The sequence below is a fragment of the Oncorhynchus kisutch genome, linkage group LG12 (genome assembly GCF_002021735.2).
Source record: "Oncorhynchus kisutch isolate 150728-3 linkage group LG12, Okis_V2, whole genome shotgun sequence".
Lineage (NCBI taxonomy): Eukaryota > Metazoa > Chordata > Actinopteri > Salmoniformes > Salmonidae > Oncorhynchus > Oncorhynchus kisutch.
The window spans coordinates 36,111,098-36,137,179 of NC_034185.2; the positions used below are offsets into that span (position 1 = coordinate 36,111,098).

At 43.5% G+C, this 26,082-nt stretch overlaps 1 protein-coding gene across 1 annotated transcript; it reads right to left on the reverse strand.

Moving 5' to 3' along the window:
• Positions 1-1,016: 1,016 nt before the first annotated feature.
• Positions 1,017-25,122, reverse strand: LOC109900945 (WD repeat-containing protein 20). Its single transcript, XM_020496861.2, has 4 exons — positions 24,761-25,122; positions 5,460-5,642; positions 3,756-5,198; positions 1,017-3,381 (listed from the first exon to the last, which is right to left on the reverse strand). Exons 1-4 carry the CDS (start codon positions 25,007-25,009, stop codon positions 3,328-3,330), a joined length of 1,929 nt encoding a protein of 642 aa, XP_020352450.1. The 5' UTR covers positions 25,010-25,122; the 3' UTR covers positions 1,017-3,327.
• Positions 25,123-26,082: the final 960 nt, after the last annotated feature.

The window sequence follows — 26,082 nt, forward strand, 5'->3', positions numbered from 1 at the left end:
TCTTCTACATATCCAACCCCATCAGAGTGAAAGCGGGCAAAAGGGAAGGAACATTCACAACTGCCGGGAATGAAACGAAGTCTTTGCCTTTGTTGGAATTTAAAATGCTTTCAGCAGGTGATTTTTATCAGGGGTGAGGTGTAAAAACTATGCTTCATTACTACCATAACCCCTGACCTCTGAGTTAGCCTGACAGTACTCCATGCCAGAGAGCAGGCCCCACAACTTCATGTACCAGCTCTGCAAGCCTCTGGACCACATGTACCGGTAAGCACAGATGAGCATAGGAGAGCAGGCTCACCTCTGATACTGTGTCAAGGGTACTTTCAGTTGATTTCTGTGACGTGTAGATTCTCTCCTCACAGTTGTGGGCTCTTCCACCAGGATGTGAAACCAGAGAACATTCTGATCAAGGTGAGACAGACTCCCTCAGACAAAGATCTATTGAGTTTAGCAGAGAACTCCATTGCATCCATCATGGTGGCACTAAGAATGCCATGACAAACACAGTACATTTCCATCTCTGTACGAACAAGTTATATTCTACCCTACTCCGATAGATGATTATAGGCTCTGTCTACTTGTCCCTCTAGCCCAGAGAGGAGTCCCATCGCCCCCCTGGGCTGCACATGTGGAGGGGTCCAAAAAGACCCAAAACACTAATAGCTTCACTACTCCTAGGTCCATAATGTTTAGGGTGGGGTAGGTGGAGACACAATGTTGTGGTTTAATCTGTTCCAAGAAACCATTTCCGCTTTTTTAGTCATAACGCTATTGAACAGTTGGTCAAACAAAACATTATGTTGAGTGATTTGAGATAGTCATCTGTTCAAATGAAATTGAAGTGTCATTTGTCCACTCAATACTACCAAAACAGAGTGTTACAGCTACAATCATAATTGTTTAATTCAAGTGTGAATAGAACAGAATTGATAGGGAACTTTTGACTGACTGTCCATTCATACTCATTCAGCCCATAGGCCTACTAATAAAGACTGGAGGTCGGAGACAACGAGGTCTGTCAAAGTTGTTTAATAGGTGTCACATGGAGGAAAAAAAATAATACTCCCACTGTTAGACCTTGGAGAATCCTCACACTGCCTACCTGGGTGCCTCACAAAACTCCCTCATCTCCTGGGGTGGGTTCAGGGAGGTGAAACACTCAGGTGCGAGTTTCCCGGACGCTTCACAGCGCTAAAATAAAGTTATAGACGTCCATTGTAGGCAATGGTTGTAAGATGATCTCAGTGCCATGAAGCTTTCGGAAAACGCTCAGCTGAAATGAGCACCTAGAAATGTCATGAATAGAGCTAACTCTAGTCCCCATCTACACGACAGATATTCCCATGTTTTCTAGACAATACATTTCTATGTGAACATTTCATAATGTTGCACCCCCGTAAACAAGGCCCAGCACGCATACCGCCATCAAGTAGTGACGTTTATCAACAGTGTCAGTTAACCAGAAATGTGGTTGACACACAGTCCCATTGTCATTACTCATGTAGCGGCCATAGTCCACACACACCTATAACACCGGTTTAGTCATATTTGTATACTAGGTAGGTGAATTCACAGATATTTTATGTACTGGGGCCTAATAATGGGTAAGAGAATTATGTTAGCGTTAGTCTTCCGTGGTTTACCTGAGCTCTGAGTGATGGCTGAATTAGACGGCTCCTACCTTAGCCTACGGCCCAGTCCCAAAACAACCACTAGCACCTAAGCCCTGTGACACTTGTGGCGATCTAAGAAGATTGGATAGGTATATGAGCAATATGGTAAAGTATATATCTAGTCTTTCAATTTCCACATTTCCTATACAATCCTCTCAGCATAGCACAGAGAAAAATATTACTCAGAACCCCGTCGACAGCACCCCCAACCCAAAACTTCCTGCGGCCATGCTCTCAGGACTTCACAAGTGCATAGGGTGCAGGAGCGAGTTTGGGACTGGGAAAACGTTTCTACATAGAGGAGTCTGCAGCGACAGGCTAGCTTTCAGCACTACCTACTAGATAAAGAGGATTCCATAGAGACATCTCCTATAACAAACATTTCATTATGAAAAATACACCTGAATTCTCTTTATGTACAACAGAAAGGAAAAAACATGAACCTGCATATTCAAGATTCATTTTTAATATTATTATGTATATTTTTCTGAATTAGAAATATCACTATTTTCTGAAATGAAGAACTTCAAACTAGTGTAACAATGATAATTTCACCAAATCATTGAAGTACAATATTTACATATAATACAGAGCCCATTTTTTTAATCTGAAACAATATTAAAATAAAATGTTCAATAGATAAAGGTTTTTAATTCTATTTATATTTTTAACAACCTTGTCGGGGGAGTCCTTGCACACTCCAAAATTGTAAAGCCATTCTCTTCTAACAAACTATTAAGTGCAAACAATTCTCTTTTTCTTAAAAAAAAAACAACTATGATTTTAGCATCCAGACAGAGATTACTCGCCACAACCCAAGTGCATCCAAAGGCCATCTTCAACCATCTTGTTTTTGTCATAATTATGAATAAAAATTTACATAAACAATAAAATCAGTGCAACGTACTCAAGCTGTGATATTCTGATTTAAATTCAAAAATATTTTTTTTATTGTAGTTATAGGAAGCTAACTGCTCCGGTCTCCCTTTGCTATGAACATGTGATCCAACTCCACCAGGGTTAGTCATGGATGAGGATCAAGCTAAAAGCAATAGCACCTGTCCCAAGACAACACCTAGCCCCTAATACCTAGGCTAGATCTGAGAGAACTGAATAGTGGAGAAATGTGCCTACTACCATAATGATTAAACCTATCCAAGGTCTTTCAGATCTACATGAAGAGCCTAGGGGGTAGTAGTGGCTAGGGGTGGTTTCTGGAGGAGGCCACGCTATTAGAGACAAGCCCAGTCTGAAAACAAGCTGTAGCTTGGGGGTTGTTTTTGGACCGGGAAAGAGAATGTTGAGAGAGGAAGGGAGGTGAAAACAAAGTAAACACATCGCAGCCAGCATCCCTCTCTGAACAACACTTTAAATCCTCCTGGACGATTTCAAGCATTCTGCACCTTTCACACGATCCTTTACACTCTTTTCAGACTGTGGGCCAACCCATCTACCCTCAATGGCCCACGTTAGTTATCCATCTTTCTATCTAAAGATAAACAGAACAAAAAGAGCTTCAGTAGTGGTGATTGTGATGAAGGTGTGTGAAAGAGAGAACAGCGCTGCAGGGCTGTGGCGAGGTATGGCCAGGTCATCCTGTCCCGTCATGTCTGGTGGAGCTCGGTTTAGTTTAGCAGCACTAGCACCAGGGCTATACAACAGTCCCACTAGGAGAGTTGGCCGGGTTCTGAGATGATAGTAAGCCCTGTGGAGGAAGAGAGCAGAGGGGAATGAGTTAGAGGAGAAGAGATGTTTTTTGGACACTCAGAACGGTAAAACAATTTGAATTCAAACTTAGGTAATTGAGGGGAAACGGTACGTTTTCATCATCATAAAGAAAATCAGATTAAGTTCCTGGATTGATAATCACCCTTGTAAGCGAATCACAGTGGGCAAAAGAGGATCCTGCGTCGCAAACCCCAACTCACTCAATCATTTTCAGAGATTTATGATGTGTCTAGTCTAGGTGTTAGATGTCAAACTGAAGTGTCTGGGGTTGAAAGTGGCTTGGGGTTAAGACTCACCACTTTCCAAGGCCTGGCCCATATGTCTAGGGGTTAGGGGTTGTAACAGACTCACCACTTTACCGGGCCTGGCCCATGTGCAAATGAAGCCCTCCTGGCAGGCTGTGACCAGACAGTCCTCCAGGAAGATTAACACAGTGAGTCTTTCGTGAGCAATCTTCTTACACACCAGCGGCTCCAGCAGAGGAACCTCCTCCATGCGCGGGCACAGCAGCGTGCCCAGAGTCTTAGCGGCGTCCGCCTTGGCCGTCCGCGCCGCAGAGCTCAGTTGGTTGAGCTTGTCGCTGCTCTTGCTGCTGATGTGGCCCATGCTGTGGTTGCGTTTGTGGTCCTTCTCGTGGCGCTCCTTGCGTGTGTCGTGCAGCGACAGTGTAGCGAACTTGCTGACGCCCGTGGCGATGAAGGTGCTGTCGATGATGCTGCTTCCTTTGCTGCTGCTCGTGTGGCAGTTAGGCGTGGTGCTGCCCCCTGCGGGGCCGGAGGAGTGTGGCAGGCTGTTGGAGCGCGGCAGGGGGGCGGGGAGCGAGTTAGCTGGGGCGCCACTGTTACCACTACTATTGCTCACTGTGTTGTTGCCATTGGTACCAGGTGGGTTAGTAGTAGGAGTAGTAGCAGTAGTAGCAGTAGTAGTAGTAGTAGCAGCAGCAGCAGTAGTAGTAGTAGTAGTATTAGTAGTGGCCGCCCCAGTAGCCGGGGGGCTGGTGGCACTCATGACGTTAGTGTGAGTTCTGGTACGTGACAGGGGCAGGTGGGGAAACAGGATGTCCTCAGTCAGGTCCCACAGACACAGCTGGGTGTCCTGGCCCACCGAGCCGAAGCGATAGGTCACGCTGACTGGCCTGCCGTCTGTAGAGTTCCTCTTGGAAAGATGTGATTGGGAGCTATTAGCCCGGTCCCGCCCCCCTCCAAAGTGGATCTGCTCGTGGAACTCCTCGTCACTCCCGCTGAATTCGGCGGGTGGGTCGCTGTCCTCCACGCTGGTAGTACAGTGATCAAACGCCACCACGCTCACCCACGACTTGTGTCCGTGGCCCCTGGCGATCACCCTGCAGTCTGAGAAGGACCAGACGGTCACTAGGTCGTCCTCCCCCCCGGCCACTATATATCGTCCGTCCGGGCTCCAGCACACGCACAACAACCCTCCGAAGTAGCTCTTCATTGTGCCGTGCAGCTCGGCTGCGTCGAAGCCAAACACGCGCAGGAAGCCGTCCTGGCTGGCGCACGCAAGGAACTTCCCATCGGGGGAGAAGGCAAACTCGTTCAGCGCCCCCTCGCCTACTGTCCAGCGCAGTAGGGGGTTGCGGGCCGACTTGCTCTTGCAGGTGTGCACGGCGTAGCCATCGCCCTGTTTGAGAAGCTGGTAGTGGGGTGGCGTGGTGCCACAGGTGTGCTCTACGTTGTACAGGTACAGGCTGCCGCTGGAGTGGGCCACTAGGAAGAGGCTCTCTGAGCCAGGAACCCACCGTACACATGTCACACGAGACTTGTCTATCAGTCTCTGAGGGAGAGAGGGGGAGACAATGATTGTCAGCGAGAGACAAATAACTCAAGTGTCAAACATGCATTCAAACAAGATATCAACACTAGCGTTACACTTAAATGCATGCCTAATACATTGGATATTGGAACAGAACCTTTACTCTCATTTTGCATTAGAAAACAGTTTCCTCCCAGTAGGCAGTCAACATCATACATTGATATTCAACCACAGGACACCCATCTTAGCCAGCTTGGCTAAAGTAAACGCTGTTAAACCTACCTCCTCATTGAAGAGCTTGCTGGTCTCCTTCTTGATTGGGTCAATGAGCTGCACCTGGCCGGCCGAGAAACCCACGAGCAGGGAGACGCTCTCCGCTGTGGCTGTGAGGGGGTTGAAGTCATGACACGTGGGCTGCGTTCCTTTGTAGATCCTCTTGTCTATGGGCTTGCTCAGGTCAGCCGCCTAGAAACGTGGAGAAACACAGGACACAACGTCTGACTCACAGGTAGAGCAATTATCTTGAACATACACCTCAGTTATTTTACAAAGCCATTCCTCCTGTCTATATAACACTTGCAGATCATCATTGACCTAATGAGAAATAGTATCATTTCCATGTAAAAGGACCCATGATCACCAACATGTGAAGTTCATAGGAGAATGTCAAATTGAGAGTCAAATGAGTCTATAATGTTGAGGAATTAAGGGACATGTAAATTGTTCAACCATGTTCCATCCTAAAAACTTGGAATAATCAAAGGCTTTGAATTCTGGTCAAACAGATAGAAAACGGGTCTTAGAAAACATCTACCAGAAAAATAGGTCTTAAAAGGTATTAGAAATACATTTAATAAACATTGCCTTGTGCCTTAACTCCGTTATCAAAAACCCACATATCTAAGATATTTTCAAATCGCACTCCCTCATGAGGGAGAATAATGAAAGTTCACAGATGTAACAAGGTAGACCTTTCAATTAGTTAAGTGTTTTTACTGATAGCAAACGTGTTCATTAATTGTTAAGCGATTAAAACTAAATTCCGTTACAAAATCAGTAATGTAATTCCCTAAACAAAAATCGGTAACAGACTGTCTACAATTGAATTGGCTACAACGGTAAATCATAGTAGTCACAAACCACAGTAGAGTTCACAAGTTTGGACTGTACAGCACAGTAAAGAAAAGTAGAGCTCACTAAAGTACATAGCACACACTAGAGTTGAGTATACTATAATGTACTGTACTCTACTGTGCTGTACTTTGATGTCCAAACTTGTGAAACAGATGTCTATGATTGGTGAAGAGTTGGTGCAGTCCAGACATTGTTAAAAGCCTTCCTTGTGCATAGTTGTATGGATTGTTAAACTTTGAAATCAATGTTTTTTGTTAGGCATACATTTTAAGTGACAAATCAGAGTCTCAGCACAATTCCCATACCGTGGAATTGCCCTATAGCAACAATATTAGTAGAGATGTAACGATTCACCACCGATAAGCAATGTCCCCAGTTCAAATGTTTAAGATACGACTGCATCGGCCTGCGTCCGCTCTTTCAGTGTCGAGCTAAGTATGTCATTATGTTGACAGTCATTGATCTACAAATCATTTTTCATATCGAACAACGCCAGGCAATATCAGTAGCCTAGTCAAAATGCACTGCGTCGAGAGCTGACCAATGAGGAGGTAGGCCTATTCCCGATCTGGCACATCTGCGCGTCACCTTCAGCATTAAAATGTTTGTAAAAATGGCTTGGGGAACATAAGGCTTTATTAGTTGAATGACAACCCAATGTCATTTGATAGGTTATTTTTTTATCATGTGTGTTAAGTTGTGTTTTACCGGAATAAAAATAGCCTAAGCTACCACCGGTGACAACTCATCTGACTATATGTAGGCTACACGCTGATCAGGGCTGACATGAGATTTTATTTGATTGCTCAGATCTTCCATCACCAATAGGTTTGGTAGTTTTTCTTGAAACAATCAGTATATATGCTGGCGCGGATCCACGAGGGGGCAAACAGGGGCTTAGCCCCCTCAGTGAAGTTTTATATGCCAATATATTGAAAGAAGCTAAAAGGTTCTACTGATTAAGTGACAAGTTGGCACAGAATCTGCATCTCGGCTGCGTCAGCACCATAGACAGCGCACGCTGCTGTGTGTATAGGGGGACTATGGAAAGCCACTAGGGTGGGTTAGGTATGACTCCTTTGGGTTTCCATAAAAAGCAGGGGGGGGGGGGGGGAATGCTTATCTGTGGTAAGCTAAGTGAATAACATGACACGCCTCCACCTGTAATATTTGATTTAGATTTATAAGGGCAGGGGGTCAAGTTCACCATTGAAGCTGCTTCTCAACTCTGCCTCATGCCCCACCACTACAGAGTTTAGTTAGCTTCTTAGCTTGCTGTATAATTTCGTATTTTTTTAAAGTCTTAGCCTTAGCCTATTTAGCTAGCTCGAACTAGCTAATCTGCCACGGTGGATATCAGAAATTGGCTTCGCTGAAGTACTCAAACAAAGCCAAAGGAGAAGAGGACACATGGCAACTGTGTCAGTGGTTGTTAAAAGTTGACAGCATTGTGAAGTTCCTCTGTGACATCGAATGTCCATGTTTGTACAACACAGAAGTAAGCTTCGAGGCTACAGGGCTGCTACAGGGCTGCTGAAGGCAGTGACGGACCCTGGCTTTAAATTTACAGCCACCATGGTTACAGAATCAGTCTTCTCGATCCTCCAAACAAATTACCCCATGCAAAAGCAACAGATCTTTAGACTAGAGTCAAAGTGGTCCGCAGTGCGTTGGAGTGTGTTGAGAAGCTGAGGTGTGACAGCGAGTTCGAAACCATTTGGGCACAGTTCTGTGCCAGTGGCACTGACTCACCACCAGCTCCAAGCAAACGACAACGTTATGTAAGTACATATCTCCAGCAATACATGGTGGACAGTACAGTAGGTGTGACAGGTTAAAGGAAATAGTCATAGCCTGTTATACATTAAAAAGTATTAGTAAGTTCATAGTATGTGAGGAACATCTAAGGTTAAAAAGATGCATTCAGTATCAGTTGATAAAGATTGATAACATTCATATAATTGTGTTAAAGTTCAAACCTGTCAAAGGGTACGAATTGTGAGAGTAATGTGTAAATGTGATATTGATTACTTTATTTTGTAGTGCCTAAAAGTGTTAATCTGTGATCTACGAAATGCTCTTAATCTATGAGCCGGAGATCGATTGCTCTGGTCTCCACCCATATTCCTGGGGAAAATCGCGGTCTTTTTCTCATTCAACTAAACGTTAAATTGAGAATACAACACCGTATCACTCTCGTGATTATTTCTCCCCTGTTTTCAGGTACTTTATTGATGATAAAAATAGTAATTTAAATGTTATAACTCACTAACATGTCAAGAGTGTTTAAGGTGTGTCTTAGTAACGTTTTGAGGAAGTTAGAGTTAAGTTTGAAGAGAGTAATATGAGCCCTGCTCGGTTGAAGTGAAGAATAGCATCGTACTGAGAGTAGCTGCCATTTTATGTCGATTGTGAATGAACATGTACGTTGTTAATAAGATATTTTGCTGTGTTATTTGTATAATGGTTTTTCTGTTGTTTTGTAATGTGTTACTTTTGTGAAATTGATTCAACTAAACGTTAAATTGAGAATACAACACCGTATCACTCTCGTGATTATTTCTCCCGTTTTCAGGGGCGTAACATAGGCCTATGAGGACAGAGAAAAGACTGAGTGTAAAAAGACTGATCTTGGACGCGTTCATTGGTGAAATGTCAGAATGATTCAGCGAATGCAACAGCCAACTGGTGGAGGCCCTGTGTGCCCTGTGGAGGCCCTGAGAGCCATGACTTTCCAGATGTGAAAACGTGAAACCACTGCTGGATCTAAGCAAAACAGATTTGGTGGAAGCTGAGTTTAGTGCCACTTGCCAGTTTTTACGCCAATGAGGACAAATGAACCCACTTGATATCCTGCAAACGATCCTCTGGGCCTCTCTCCGCTATGCCGACAGTGCTTACTGCACATGGATTGACTTTTGGGGCATCCACAGCTTCATGTGAGAACTCCTTTCCCACTTTGACAAATGTGTTCAGTCAGCAGAAGAAGCATGCTACACCCAAGGAAAACTAAAACAACTGGCATTTGAGGGGGATCTTACAAGAAGATTGAGAATGGAATGACGGATTATTCAGGAAGTTCCACAGAGGATCTTTTGAAAAGGTAAACAATCTAGCTGTTTGATTTTTCAAAAAATCTTTGTGGTATAGCCAGCAGCGTCATTTCGGCAAAAACCTAGGGTATGGAGTGATAAAATGACTTCCTTAACTAGCCTAAGTTTTCAACAGCCTTGCTTTAGTGTGTAAGGTGCTTGCTCAAAAGCAATCAATTGGTCTCAGCATTTGAACTTACATTTATTATGGTATAGCGTGATAAGCAGTTTTTCTTTTTTGTATTCCAATTTTTTACAATACATACTGGTATGTGGCTGCATAATCAGATCCACCATCCCTCACACACAGATTTAAAAAATCATAACCTAGGAAGTAGCAACATTGTCAAACTTGCCCAAGGACAATCATATCAAGGGCATTAGAGGTATCGCATGTCTGTAAATTCATTATCTCCAGAGGCACAAGACGCTGGTCCTACTGCCTTCCTGATGACCAATCATTAGCGAGCGAGAGAGAGCTGCAATGTCTACCAACAGGTGGCTAGGGCAGAGACGCACCTCTGGGGTGACAACTTGACTCTAAATCAGAGAGATGCTGCCGTGTAAACACTATAAGAGGGGTCATTTGTAATGTCGGTAATTTAACAGCGGCTGTCAAATTCATGGATGTAAAAAATGTAAAAGAGTAAGGGTTTGTGGACAGCTGGTCGGTACTAGGCAGTGAGTGGTACAGTAGGTCACTGCAGCTGGATTTGAGGCCCCCTGAAGGTATAGGGTAGGTTATCACGTGTAAGAGAAGTAGCTATATTGTTGACGATTAGGCCAAGAGTTTTTCCTGTCCATGTGAACTGACCAGGAAAAACACCTGGCCATAGTTTTACCTTTTCTGAGGAAATTCAGAAAAACTCCTGGCCCAAGGGATGATACTGTAGGAGTCAGTCTGAGACCCCGGTGATGCAACTGAGTGGAGCATCATCGGAGGCAGCGAGGGAGATTATATGGCTGTCATAAGACTGCTGACAGATCTGTCAGAGCACGGCCAGCACACTTTGATATGCAAAGAATCCATGCTGCTCCAAAGCCCTCGACAAACCAATGACCATAGGCCTTTTCTATCCATGGCACTTTATACTTTAACTCATGTCATGTGAAACTCATTCAAAACACACAAAAGACAGGCAATTGTTTAGGCCAAGCCTATGTCTGAGAGAATAATGCAGAGTTCCACTCAGGATCAGATCTTGCTGATCTGTGGACCCTCAGATGAAAGACACCATGACAAATTCAATCACACACACCAAGAGCCACAACAGGGCATAAATGCTCTGTCAGACCTGCTAACTCCGAGCTCCAGCATGAGTGATGACAGTGAGTTATTGAAAATGAATGTCAATAACCAGGTTTCTATTAGGGGTGTGAACATTTTAAAGTTAAAAACTTTGAAATAAAAGTGTGATCTTTAACATTGAAGAAAAATGTAAATAGTGCAGTATTCACAAAACATGATTATCCGTGTTATAGCCTAACTAAACGATAGGCTATAAGGCCTGGGAAAAATTGTGTAATTTAAATAGAACTTTAGGCTACTTTGGTAAATATATGCAAGGCATGCTAAACATATTATCAAGACATTCACATCATAGCTTTTTCTGCCTGCCTCTTCCTTGCACCGGCTCCCCTAGGGCGTATTTTTTTATTTTTTATTTCACCTTTATTTAACCAGGTAGGCTAGTTGAGAACAAGTTCTCATTTGCAACTGCGACCTGGCCAAGATAAAGCATAGCAGTGTGAGCATACAACAAAGAGTTACACATGGAGTAAACAATTAACAAGTCAATAACACAGTAGAAAACGAAGGGGGGGTCTATATACAATGTGTGCAAAAGGCATGAGGAGGTAGGCAAATAATTACAATTTTGCAGATTAACACTGGAGTGATAAAAGATCAGATGGTCATGTACAGGTAGAGATATTGGTGTGCAGAAGAGCAGAAAAGTAAATAAATAAAAACAGTACGGGGATGAGGTAGGTGAAAAGGGTGGGCTATTTACCAATAGACTATGTACAGCTGCAGCGATCGGTTAGCTGCTCAGATAGCTGATGTTTGAAGTTGGTGAGGGAGATAAAAGTCTCCAACTTCAGCGATTTTTGCAATTCGTTCCAGTCACAGGCAGCAGAGTACTGGAACGAAAGGCGGCCAAATGAGGTGTTGGCTTTAGGGATGATCAGTGAGATACACCTGCTGGAGCGCGTGCTACGGATGGGTGTTGCCATCGTGACCAGTGAGCTGAGATAAGGCGGAGCTTTACCTAGCATAGACTTGTAGATGACCTGGAGCCAGTGGGTCTGGCGACGAATATGTAGCGAGGGCCAGCCGACTAGAGCATACAAGTCGCAGTGGTGGGTAGTATAAGGTGCTTTAGTGACAAAACGGATGGCACTGTGATAGACTGCATCCAGTTTGCTGAGTAGAGTGTTGGAAGCCATTTTGTAGATGACATCGCCGAAGTCGAGGATCGGTAGGATAGTCAGTTTTACTAGGGTAAGCTTGGCGGCTTGAGTGAAGGAGGCTTTGTTGCGGAATAGAAAGCCGACTCTTGATTTGATTTTCGATTGGAGATGTTTGATATGAGTCTGGAAGGAGAGTTTGCAGTCTAGCCAGACACCTAGGTACTTATAGACGTCCACATATTCTAGGTCGGAACCATCCAGGGTGGTGATGCTAGTCGGGCATGCAGGTGCAGGCAGCGACCGGTTGAAAAGCATGCATTTGGTTTTACTAGCGTTTAAGAGCAGTTGGAGGCCACGGAAGGAGTGTTGTATGGCATTGAAGCTTGTTTGGAGGTTAGATAGCACAGTGTCCAAAGACGGGCGGAAAGTATATAGAATGGTGTCGTCTGCGTAGAGGTGGATCAGGGAATCGCCCGCAGCAAGAGCAACATCATTGATTTACACAGAGAAAAGAGTCGGCCCGAGAATTGAACCCTGTGGCACCCCCATAGAGACTGCCAGAGGACCGGACAGCATGCCCTCCGATTTGACACACTGAACTCTGTCTGCAAAGTAATTGGTGAACCAGGCAAGGCAGTCTTCCGAAAAACCGAGGCTACTGAGTCTGCCGATAAGAATATGGTGATTGACAGAGTCGAAAGCCTTGGCAAGGTCGATGAAGACGGCTGCACAGTACTGTCTTTTATCGATGGCGGTTATGATGTCGTTTAGTACCTTGAGTGTGGCTGAGGTGCACCCGTGACCGGCTCGGAAACCAGATTGCACAGCGGAGAAGGTACGGTGGGATTCGAGATGGTCAGTGACCTGTTTGTTGACTTGGCTTTCGAAGACCTTAGATAGGCAGGGCAGGATGGATATAGGTCTGTAACAGTTTGGGTCCAGGGTGTCTCCCCCTTTGAAGAGGGGGATGACTGCGGCAGCTTTCCAATCCTTGGGGATCTCAGACGAGATGAAAGAGAGGTTGAACAGGCTGGTAATAGGGGTTGCGACAATGGTGGCAGATAGTTTCAGAAATAGAGGGTCCAGATTGTCAAGCCCAGCTGATTTGTACGGGTCCAGGTTTTGCAGCTCTTTCAGAACATCTGCTATCTGGATTTGGGTAAAGGAGAACCTGGAGAGGCTTGGGCGAGGAGCTGCGGGGGGGGCGGAGCTGTTGGCCGAGGTTGAAGTAGCCAGGCGGAAGGCATGGCCAGCCGTTGAGAAATGCTTATTGAAGTTTTCGATAATCATGGATTTATCAGTGGTGACCGTGTTACCTAGCCTCAGTGCAGTGGGCAGCTGGGAGGAGGTGCTCTTGTTCTCCATGGACTTCACAGTGTCCCAGAACTTTTTGGAGTTGGAGCTACAGGATGCAAACTTCTGCCTGAAGAAGCTGGCCTTAGCTTTCCTGACTGACTGCGTGTATTGGTTCCGGACTTCCCTGAACAGTTGCATATCACGGGGACTATTCGATGCTATTGCAGTCCGCCACAGGATGTTTTTGTGCTGGTCGAGGGCAGTCAGGTCTGGGGTGAACCAAGGGCTGTATCTGTTCTTAGTTCTGCATTTTTTGAACGGAGCATGCTTATCTAAAATGGTGAGGAAGTTACTTTTAAAGAATGACCAGGCATCCTCAACTGACGGGATGAGGTCAATGTCCTTCCAGGATACCCGGGCCAGGTCGATTAGAAAGGCCTGCTCACAGAAGTGTTTTAGGGAGCGTTTGACAGTGATGAGGGGTGGTCGTTTGACTGCGGCTCCGTAGCGGATACAGGCAATGAGGCAGTGATCGCTGAGATCCTGGTTGAAGACAGCGGAGGTGTATTTGGAGGGCCAGTTGGTCAGGATGACGTCTATGAGGGTGCCCTTGTTTACAGAGTTAGGGTTGTACCTGGTGGGTTCCTTGATGATTTGTGTGAGATTGAGGGCATCTAGCTTAGATTGTAGGACTGGCGGGGTGTTAAGCATATCCCAGTTTAGGTCACCTAACAGAACAAACTCTGAAGCTAGATGGGGGGCGATCAATTCACAAATGGTGTCCAGGGCACAGCTGGGAGCTGAGGGGGGTCGGTAGCAGGCGGCAACCGTGAGAGACTTATTTCTGGAGAGAGTAATTTTCAAAATTAGTAGTTCGAACTGTTTGGGTATGGACCTGGAAAGTATGACATTACTTTGCAGGCCATCTCTGCAGTAAACTGCAACTCCTCCCCCTTTGGCAGTTCTATCTTGACGGAAGATGTTATAGTTGGGTATGGAAATCTCTGAATTTTTGGTGGCCTTCCTGAGCCAGGATTCAGACACAGCAAGGACATCAGGGTTAGCAGAGTGTGCTAAAGCAGTGAGTAAGACAAACTTAGGGAGGAGGCTTCTGATGTTGACATGCATGAAACCAAGGCTTTTTCGAACACAGAAGTCAACAAATGAGGGTGCCTGGGGACATGCAGGGCCTGGGTTTACCTCCACATCACCCGCGGAACAGAGAAGGAGTAGTATGAGGGTGCGGCTAAAGGCTATCAAAACTGGTCGCCTAGAGCGTTGGGGACAGAGAATAAGAGGAGCAGGTTTCTGGGCATGGTAGAATATATTCAGGGCAAAATGCGCAGACAGGGGTATGGTGGGGTGCGGGTACAGCGGAGGTAAGCCCAGGCACTGGGTGATGATGAGAGAGGTTGTATCTCTGGACATGCTGGTAGTAATGGGTGAGGTCACCGCATGTGTGGGAGGTGGGACAAAGGAGTTATCAGGGGTATGAAGAGTGGAACTAGGGGCTCCATTGTGAACTAAAACAATGATAACTAACCTGAACAACAGTATACAAGGCATATTGACATTTGAGAGAGACATACAGCGAGGCATACAGTAATCACAGGTGTTGAATTGGGAAAGCTAGCTAAAACAGTAGGTGAGACAACAGCTAATCAGCTAGCACAACAACAGCAGGTAAAATGGCGTAGACTAGGCAACGGGGCCAACAGATAAAACAAACAAGCAGAATGGAGTACCGTGATTTATGGACAGTCCAGCGTGCATCAGCTATGTAGCCAAGAGATCAGTGTCCAGGGGGCAGCGGTGGATGGGGAAGGGAAGCTGGACTGGCGAGTGTTATCCAGGTTAAAAAAACGAACAATGACTAAATAGCTTGTAGCTAGTTAGCTGGTTAGCTTCTGGAGGTTCTTGAGTGTGTTCTAAAAATAAATAAAAAATAATAGCGATTCCGTATCACATTGGGTGAGGCAGGTTTCCGGAAGGTATAAACAAATTAAAAGTCAAAAGAGATAGAAAGTAAATATGGGTCCGGTGGGCGTTTGGGACGCGGCGATTCAGGCGGTTAGCAGGCCTGTGCTAACAAGCTAACAGTTTGTAGGCCCGGGCTAGACAAGGTAGCAGTTAGCGGACCGGAGCTGGACAAGCTAGCAGTTAGCAGGCCGAATTAGCAAGCAGGGAGATAGCGAGGGCTAGAGAGTTAGCCTTTGGGGGACGTCGCGATGGGGTGAGTCTGTTTATTCCTCTTCATGCGGTGACATCGATAGACCGGTCGTGGGCCCGGGTATTGTAGCTCAGGAGTATGCTACGGTGGTAGCGCAGGCCGGGCTAGCTTCAAGCTAAGTGGGTGGAAACGCTAGCCAGGGGTAATCATCCAGGGTTGCGGTTTAGCTAGATAGCTAGTTTCATTATGCCGATTCTGTTTCAAACCATTTCTTAAACGGAAGCAAACAGGGAGCAACCTACCAGCATTTATACAATAGAAATCTTGTTTTTGTTGCAAAATGTTTTGAGCCGAGATCTACCGCTCAATATGTAACTTTTTGGCCGACCCAACCAAATTCACATAGAAATGTGAGCTATAGATCTGTCACTCATTAATAGCAAGTCTAAGAAGCGGTAAATATGTTCTATGTGCACTTTCTATGATTCATGTTCTTAAGTTTGGTTTTTGAAAAATATTTCACATGGGTTTAGATGGTACAATAATTCTCTACACTACACACTACTTGTTTTGTCACAAACTGAAATTGGGTAAACTGTTAGAATTTTAGCAACCAGGAAATGGCGGAGCAATTTTGCACCTTTAATAACCTATTAAAAACCGTTCTGTAGCAATGAGGTTTGTGCAGGCTATAGGCCCAATACATTATCACTGCATTTTGGCTATGCTTGAATTGCCCTGCCAGTGTTGTTATTCTCAGACCATTTAAAAATGATATTTCAAAACTTGAGGCATATGAATACACTGGTAATATATCATTTGTTGTATTACTTGTGAGGCACAGCTGAGTGAACAAAAACTAAAATAATTCCTTTTAATTTTACTGGACTGATTGTGCCTGCATCTGATGGCCAGCCTCTCACAGTTCCTCAGCTCTCGTTTCCTCCGCTGAGACTGACCAAAAAGGGGCCACCGTCTTGCACCACATTTCATTATTTCTGCCTCATACATGAATACATGTTCTTACTACTATCACCAGAGAACATGAAATATTCCTCAATATTAAAAAAGGCAAGCCGCTAATAACATAAGCCAATCGATACTTTGTAGCGGAAGTGGATAGGGAGAAGCACATTTTCTGGCTTATATAAGTGTTGACAGTGCTGAAAAAAAATAAACATTCACTCACTCAGAAAAACAGCTGTTCTTTGCAGTATTAGTTGAGTCTCTAGTCATGATTTTAAAGGTTTAGAAATGTCAGTACCAACTTCGCTATGGGCTCGTGGAAGCTGCAGACATGGTGATCTGATTAGCCAGCAGTAGGCCTATAAGGGCACTTGATTTGCTCTCCCGGCCTTCCGGGTAGTAGTTTTTACATTCAGACAGATTAAATAGCTCAAAATGGGAACACTTTTACTACCTAGCATGCAGGGCAGCTGAATCCAGTACACCTACTGCAAAACTAATAATACTTCATCCATTTTTTATTTTATTTTTTATAGAAATGTTTGGTGATGGACTGATTGGTGACCGCTGGATTGGACTAAATTACACCCCTGCTCTTTCTCTACGCTAATGATACAAGTGTGTTCAGTCTTCGGTCTGTTGCGTGTAGAATATCGTAGCCTATTCATTGATAGGCCCTGCTTTACTGAAATTGCAAGCCAAGAAATTGTGAGATACATCATTCCATTGCGAGATACAGCTTTGGTTGTTGTCAGATAGAACCGCACACTAGGCCTGTCTGTCTGCCTGCCTGGTGGCAGACCTGCCTATGTTGTGCTCCTCCCCTTACTCTCACACCATGCCCAAACGCGTCAGCCATCGTGCGCAAATTGATTTTGTCCCCCCACACACCAAATGCAACCACAGCACGCAGATTGAAATATCAAAAAAAACTCTGAACCAATTATCTTAATTTGGGGACAGGTCGAAAGCTGTCCCCCTAATTTAGCTAGTTAGCTTGCAGTTGCTAGCTAATTTGTCCTGGGATATAAACGTTGAGTTATTTTACCTGAAAATGCACAAGGTCCTCTACTCCGACAATTAATCCACAAATAAAACAGTCAACCGATTTGTTTCTAGTCATCTCTCCTCCTTCCAGGCCTTTTCCTTCTTTGGACTTTATATGGCGATTGGAATCTAACTTTCATAATAGGTGTATTACCAAAACCGACCGACTGACCTCAGTTCATTTTTCAATCACCCACGTGGGTATAACTAATGAGATGGCACGTGGGTATATGCTTCTATGAACCAATGAGGAGATGGAGAGGCAGGACTTGCACCATGTTCAGCGTCACAAATAGAACTGACTACTGTTTGGCAACGCAGACGCTTGTTGGCGCGTGCGAGCAGTGTGGGTGCAATGCTTGAATAACGTGTATATTTATTTTGCGACGCAAGCGGTGTGGTCAGAATGTCAGTCCCTCATTGCTCGCTATGAAAGTTGAGTATTTGTGTTCTCGGAAGTACAGCAACTAATCAGTCTCCTCCTTTCCAAAAAGACTTAACCTTAAGAGTCGGTTCATAGCTGAATCGAGTCCTGACACTCAGAAATGGGAGTAGACGTGCAATGATTAGAGGAATAAATTATTTTGGAGTCGACTTTCTACCACTACGCCACCGTCGTTAACAGTTGGACAAATGGCAGAGAAAGGCAAGCGACAGCAGCGAATTCCTGTATGGCTTTCAGGAGTTAAATGAGAAGGAAATGTTAACTTTGCGAGATGGAACGGAGGTACAATGATGGTAGTACAGTTGCATTTGAAAAGGGACAGTTGCATTTGAAAAGGGACGCACCGAGAGACCCAACCCTTTGTTGGCAGCAGCGCAAGCTGCATTGTTAGTGTGAATTTTAGAAAATGTTATTGTTAATGAAAAGCAAAATAAAATTGCTGCTTAAACGTTAAGATTTTATTTTTTTGTCATATCCCTAGTTTCCATCCAACCTTTTTATGCAATTAAAGTAAAAGTACATGTTGGATAAAAAAAAAAGTCACGACAGGCCTGACGGAAACAGATAATTTGTCAGTAAACTTTTCAAACGTCGACAAAACAATAAAACACACTAGACAAGATGGGATCTTTGTAAAAATGAATGTGATAAATGGTGGTAGAAATGCCTTTATGGGCAAATATTGATATAATAACCATCAAGTCAACTTGGAGTCACAACTTGGAGTCACACGATGTGTTGTGTGGTCCTCCCACTACGATTTGGGAATTGATGCAGTTTATTACGCTACAGCTGAAATAAATTTTCACAGGGTGGTAAAAATGCACGGTGATGAGCTTCATGCTCCTTTCCAATAAATATCAAGGGTCTTATTCTGGTGACATGATAATCAATGCTTGGCTGGCGTTTGACAAATACAAAGAATCTCACTCTTTTGTCCATAATAATCTGATCATGGATCTAGGCTATACCGCACTGTCTGTGAGCGGTTGGCTAAAGCGCACATGGCAAGACCAGAGTGGGAACATTCACTATCTATCTATCTATATATATATATATATAAATAAATAAAATGCACAATTTGTGATAAATGGATTTTCAACTCTGCTGATGGTTTTAACAAAAGTCATTTTTCTATACACTACGCGATCATGCATTTTATCCACAACAAGTCAATTGCATGGAAACATCTCTGGTGGGAAAATGCAGATATTGTTTTTATGATTTTAGAATATTCACATGTAAATCTGTCTCCAAATGGAAGGATAACTATCTAGTGACAAAAAAAAAACAGTTTAGCCAATTAGACTGGAGGGTGCTTAGCCTTCTGCCTCCTTGTCTTTAACTGAGAAATGTCCACACAGACACAGCTAAAATATAATCCAATGCCACTATTAAACTCATTTCGAGATTAACACAGACTGTCCTAACTCTCTGGTAATGAGTGAGGGACTGTAGTCCTACTCCCTGCTATAAAATGACTTATCACAGGGAAACAAATGTATCTCCTGCTTTAAACCAACCCAATGAAACCAAACAGCACCCTCAAAACTAATCAACAGGCATTAGCTCTGCAGCCCTATTTACCTAGGGGTGTTCTACAAAACAAGATCAATGAGTTAGCCACCTACCTCTAATAAAACTGCAGAAATAACCATTGATTTTCTTGTTAATTAAAAAAAATAGCTAAACTTAGATGTGTTATAGTTTGTTTATTCAATTAGACCACACGCATGTCAAGCTTCTCTCTCAAAAAAAAAAAGTTATATCAGAAGATTTAGGCAAGTTAGCTGGCTTGTGGTATACCCTTCTGGCATGCTTCACTGACTACAGGAAGGACTACATAGAGACCTGCTGAGTCCAGTCCTGGGGAGGGCAGGTTTGCCAATCTTACCGACCTGTGCTAAGAGAGCACTGTTTACAGGAAATTACAATGTGACAGGAGTGAACTCAGTGAAGAAGTAGGCCTTTATGATGCATTAAACCACTCTGTCCCTTAAATTATTTTCCAGACAGGGCACAGAGGCCTCCAAAGCAACATCCAGGCCCTCTTATACAAAAGATTTTGTGCCAATTGTGTCACGGTCAATAGACCACTTGTCAGGAACACTTGCAAAACTTGGTGACAAGTGTTAAAATATCTTACAATCTCCCACACAGATCTACTCCATCCAAGAAGTGGCCCACAATTCCCCCATGTTAAATGGGCAGTGCAGTCAAAAACATGACTTTCCTGTGTTTAACAGTGACTTTGGAAAGTATTCAGACACCCTTACTTTTTCCACATTTTGTAAGGTTACAGCCTTATACTAAAATTTATGACAGTTTTTTCCCCCTCCAATTTACACACACAATACCCCATAATGACAAAGCAAAAGCAGGCAAAAAAAAGTGTTGCTAATTTATATTTAAAAAAAAACTGATATCACATTTACATAAGTATTCAGAACCTTTACTCTGTACTTTGTTGAAACACCTTTGGCAGTGATTACAGCCTTGATTATTCTTGGATATGAAGCTACATGCTTGGAACACATGTATGGGAGTATCTCCCATTCTTCTCTGCAGATTCACTCAAGCTCTGTCCGGTTGAATGGGGAGCGTTGCTGCACAGCTATTTTCAGTTCTCTCCAGAGATTTCAGTCAGGTTCAAGTCCGGTCTCTGGCTGGACCACTCAAGGACATTCAGAGACTTGTCCCGAAGCCACTCCTGCGTTGTATTGGCTGTGTGGGAACGTAGTCCTGTTGGAAGGTGAACCTTCGCCCCAGTCTGATGTCCTGAGTGCTCTGGAGCAGGTTTTCATCAAGGATCTCTGTACTTTGCTCAGTTCATCTTTCCCTCGATCCTGACTAGTCTCCCAGTCCCTACAGCTGAAAAACCTCCACACAGAATGACGCTGCAACCACCATGCTTCACCGTAGGAATGGTGCCAGGTTTCTTCCAGACGTGACGCTTGGCATTCAGCCCAAAGAGTTTAATCTTGGTTTCATCAGACCAGAGAATCTTGTTTCTCATGGTCTGAGAGTCCTTTAGGTGCCTTTTGGCAAACTCCAAGCTGGTGGTCATGTGCCTTTTACTGAGGAGTGGCTTCCATCTGGCCACTATACCAAACAGGCTTGATTGGTGGAGTGCTGCAGAGATGTTTGTCCTTCAGGAAGGTTTTCCCATCTCCACAGAGGAACTCTGGAGTTCTGTCAAGAGTGACCATCCGGTTCTTGGTTACCTCCCTGACCAAGGCCCTTCTCCCCCGATTGCTCGGTTTGGCCTGGCGGCCAGCTCTAGGAAGAGTTGGTCATTTCAAACTTCTTCCATTTAAGAATGATGGCAGCCACTGTGTTCTTGGGGACGTTCAATGGTACAGCAAATTTTTCGTACCCTTCCCAAGATCAGTGACCTCTCACAATCCTGTCTTGGCTCTCTATGGCCAATTCCTTCGACTTCATGGCTTGGTTTTTGCTCTGACATGCACTGTCAACTGTGGGACCTTATATAGACAGGTGTGTGCCTTTCCAAATCATGTCCAATCAATTGAATTTACCACAGGTGGACTCCAATCAAGTTGTTGAAACATCTCAAGGATCATCAATGGAAACAGGATGCACCGGAGTTCAACTTCGAGTCTCATAGCAAAGAGTCTGAATACTTACAGTACCAGTCAAGTTTGGATATACCTCCTTATTCAGGGGTTTTCTTTACTTTCTATATTGTAGAATAATAGTAAAGACATCAAAACTATGAAATAACACATACGGAATCATGTAGTAACCAGAAAAAAAAAACTGTTGAATCAAAATGTTATATTTGAGATTCTTTAAAGTAGCCACCCTTTGCCTTGATGAGAGCTTTGCACACTCACTGCATTCTCTCAACCAGCTTCATGATGTAGTCCCCTGGAATCCATTTCAGTTAACAGGTGTGCCTTGTTAAGTGAATTTGTGGAATCTCTTTCTTACTGAATTTGAGCCAATAATTTGTTCTGTGACAAGGTAGATGTGGCATACTGAAGATATACCAAATAGGGCTAACACCAAGTCCATATTATTGCAAGAACAACTCAAATAAGCAAAGAGAAATGACAGTCCATCATTACTTTAAGACGTCAAGGTCAGTCAGAGGAAAATTTCAACAACTTTGAAAATGTATTCAAAAGCATTCGCAAAAGCCTATACTCTTATGTAAACTAGTCATCTCTGTATACCCATCGCAAGACCTACTCAGGGCTCTATGGTGCTACCATTTTGGTCACATTGGCTCCTAAATATTTTGCTGTGCTACCTGACATTTTTATTTGGAAGCGCCAGTGCCCCTACAGTACTTGGATAACATTTAGTGCAACAAAAATAAATTAAAAGGGATGTTTCAACTGAGGTGCACATGTGCTCCTCGTCAAAAATCTCAGCGTAGAGCCCTGCCACTGGTTGTTGCTTATTTATGAAACCCTCTTAGGCCTCACTCCCCCCTATCTGAGATATCTACTGCAGCCCTAATCCTCCACATACAACACCCGTTCTGCCAGTCACATTCTGTTAAAGGTCCCCAAAGCACACACATCCCTTGGTCGCTCGGCTTTTCAGTTCGCTGCAGCTAGCTGCAACAAACACTCAAACTGGACAGTTTTTATCTCAATCTCTTAATTCAAAGACTCAATCATGTACACTTACTGACAGTTGTGGCTGCTTTGCGTGATGTATTGTCTCTACCTTCTTGCTCTTTGTGCTGTTGTCTGTGCCCAACAATGTTTTTACCCTGTTTTGTAATGCTAACATGTTGTGAGCTGCCATATTGTGTTGCTGACATGCTATGTTGTCGTCCTAGGTCTCTCCTTATGTCGTGATGTGTGTTTTGTCCTATATTTTATTTATTTTTAATCCCAGCCCCGCAGAAGGCCTTTTGCCATTTGGTAGGCCGTCATTGTAAATAAGAATTTGATCTTAACTGACTTGCCTTGTTAAATAAATCAAATAAAAATGTGCAAAAGCCATCAAGCGCTCATGAGGACAGCCACAGGAAAGGAAGACCCAGAGTTAGCTAGGACAATGGGAGACAGTGTCCTTTGCCCCACCTGTCAGGCACTGCTTTCCTGCAGTTCTGTTAATGATGGCAAGGGGCAGGTGTTCAACAGGCTGGAGCGAAGGACAGACACTTTGCTAGCTAGGAAGACTCTGGTACACAGCAGATACTTTTATTTTCCTTTTAAGCCACATTTTTAGTAGCAAGGAAAATCAGGGAAAATACTGAATACCATTAATGTCACACAAGCATGAAGATGCCGTGCTCGAAAGGGGGGCCTTCATGCAGGAACCAATGGGACGCTCGAGGGAGGAGGAATTTATTATTGTTTTTGGTTTGCCTCGTTAAAGCTAATAGACCAACAACAAAGAGTTCCCAATAACAGCTAATTTTCTAGTTACATATCAGACAGGGGAGGAGATATTAATAATACTCTGAGTAAAAGAGAATGTTTTGGGATTTTCACCCTCCAGACATTATTTCCTAAAGGACTTAATGATGAAATGCCTATGTATGTTATGTTGTGAATTTGAACATGAAATATGTGTCTCTTGTAGATTATTCTGACGTTTTTCGTATGATGTACCCTATGACTAATGAAAACTTGCTATGTCCTCATTGAGATTTTACAGACGTGTTTAATACGCCTTATTCATACACTTTTGCAATATTTATGAAATGCATATTGTTATATTTGGTAGCACTTATTTTTCCTTTGCCTCCAACCCCCTTCGATGTGTAGAACGGATGTGGGTGGGGCCAGGTCCACATAATGGTGCAACTTTCAAAAAATCCCAAAAGCTCTGACGAAGGCCGTGTGGCCGATACGTAAGCTTATTAAAGATCGGTGATACTATCAAGAGCAGTGTGTGGTTTCCTTTTTCCTTCATCTAGTTTCATATCCCTCCCATTAAGCTCCTCCAATTAGGTACCTCACTGAAGACTACTCGTGCAAAATTCTTGCGTGAGAAATAGCTTATCAAAAAGCTACGTGTTTCTTTTTGACAATTTTAATTGAAAACAATCACAGTAAGATAATTAATTGTTAGCCAGAAATGATTTGATATTGTGATAAAAACAGCTGCAATGGACCTTTAAAACCAACTAGGCCAACACAGTAAGTCATGGAAGTGGTAAAACATCTTCCTCATCATAACACTAGAAAGCCCCTAGCAGCCAATGGATTATTTAGAAATGTGTGGATCAGACGTGATCACCATCATCGTCACTAGATACCGTAAACAAGCATACAGCTCGATGCAGTGACATCCCCAAATGTTGCATCACCACCACTGTCAGAACCAGACAGATCACTTGCATGACATCATCATCCCGAATCATCAACAAACACAGTTTACTTCCAATCTAACACACATCCACAATACTGTACAGCGCTGGCTTTGGGGCCTTGAAGTACCAGCAGCATATCACACATAACTAGCTTGCTATGCAATGGTCAACTATTCTATGATTGCAAAGAACCTGTGCAGAATCATCAATTAAACAAGAGCACTAAAAACACAACCAGTTAATTATCACTAACGTCAAAATACACTATGTCAACGAGGAAACGTGTCTTATTTAACATACTCTGAAACTGCAGATGTCAATCAACATGTCAGAACTGAAGACGGGCACGAGCCTTTGCCCACACTCCAAGGTTAAATCGTACATATTCATATAGAGCAAATAGGCATCACACAAGAGTAATCTCATGACTATGAGTAAACAGTCCACCATAACAGAAGGAGGGCCCTTCGCCTGAATTGAACTGGTTAACTGGCCAGCTAGATAGCTAGGTGGGTGACATGTAAACCAGCATATCTCCACAAGGTGCGGGCAAAACAAACTGTGGCGATGCTAGCTAGCTAGCCACCATAGCTAAGTGGCCTAGTCTGGCTATCTGCGCACGTCAGTGAAAATACCATACTGGACAGCAAATTACTATGCGTTTGAACACACACATTCACTTCTTGATAATACAGGCATTGTCACCTGAGTGCTATGTACCTTTCTTACGCCTTTGTAGATATAAAAATACAGTTCCCGGCCCACATTGAAACAGATTCTGTCGCCGTTGCCGGACTGGTCGTTGACGTTCACGAAGGAGACTTTCACCGGATTCGAGCCCTGTGAATTGAAAGGCACCCTGTTAGGGCGGCTATATTCGGAGTGAGTGAGGAGTTTATAGACACCTTCCCGAGTGGTGAATTGAGTTTTAATTTCGTTCATCTCCTTCCCTCCTCCCTCCGCCGCCATCTTGGAAATTGGCGTTCATCCTGTCCAAAACCCGGATCTTACCCACAGAGCATGCGCTCGGCAATTGATTCTAGAACCCATGCGCTAAAAGCATCAATGAACGTTAGAAGTGACGCTCTAGTTTAGCGAAAGCAGTGAGGTATTTGATAAGACGAAATTCACTTCTAAACCCTCGACAAAAATAAATGTCATAGTTTAATCTAGTTTAAACGCTCTTGTGGAATTGCATGGATGAGTAATTTCTTATTGTGGAGAATGCGGTCTCTGTGGGTCCTTGAATCATGGTGGACCTTTGGAATATAATATCCTCTTGAACACGCTCGAGAATGTCGTAAAGAAAACAAGTTTTCTTTCAATTTGAATACAATACCCCGACATTTATATTAATGTTGTGAATATGAATATGTGATGAATATTTGATTGATTAGTTACATAAATGTATGACATTGAAATTGCAAACTCTAGTCATCCAGTCCAATCATCATAGTTGCAAGCAATTCAATGTATTCCTTCTTGTTCATTATTTGTTCTGTCCAGATGTTCTCTGTAGTGTGACCATAGTCTAAATCTAATTATTCTGTCTCCTCTCGATGTTTACATCCACTAGGGGATATACAGTAACTTCTCGAAACAACTAGATATGTTTTAATACCTCGTCTGTTGCTAATAGTGCCATCGTCTGGTCAGTCTGCGGTCCAGCACTGTGCAGTATACCCATGCCTGAGAATTCTGGTATTTTCTATGATTTGACATGAAAGATTTTCAAATTTCTTGTTTATAATCAAGATGTGTATTGTATATGTGTTAGCCTACTCATGTTAAACTCCTCACACAAAATCAACATATTGCAAGTCATGTTAATATCATCATTATAACTAAATGAGCAGTAGTGTCACCGTTAGGACACAAAACATGCCCTCTTGTTGGGATAAAACCACACAAAAGAGTGTATTTCTATAGGCCTACAAGTGTTTTATTGGTTGGCGGGATTAAAGAATGTAGAAGTAAACTCTTTATCCAATTTGTCAACACAGTTTCTGTGGCCTAGAACTGAACCATTACTTGAACACATC

What these genes read in the sequence shown, in the direction of transcription:
- LOC109900945 (XM_020496861.2), bottom strand. Translation starts at nt 25,009, where the DNA reads ATGGCGGCGGAGGGAGGAGGGAAGGAGATGAACGAAATTAAAACTCAA. An exon ending in TCTACAAAGGCGTAAGAAAG is followed by an intron (nt 5,643 to 24,760) that starts GTACATAGCACT and finishes CCACGTTTCTAG; the next exon opens with GCGGCTGACCTGAGCAAGCC. An exon ending in GGGCCAGGCCCGGTAAAGTG is followed by an intron (nt 3,382 to 3,755) that starts GTGAGTCTGTTA and finishes CTTCCTCCACAG; the next exon opens with GGCTTACTATCATCTCAGAA.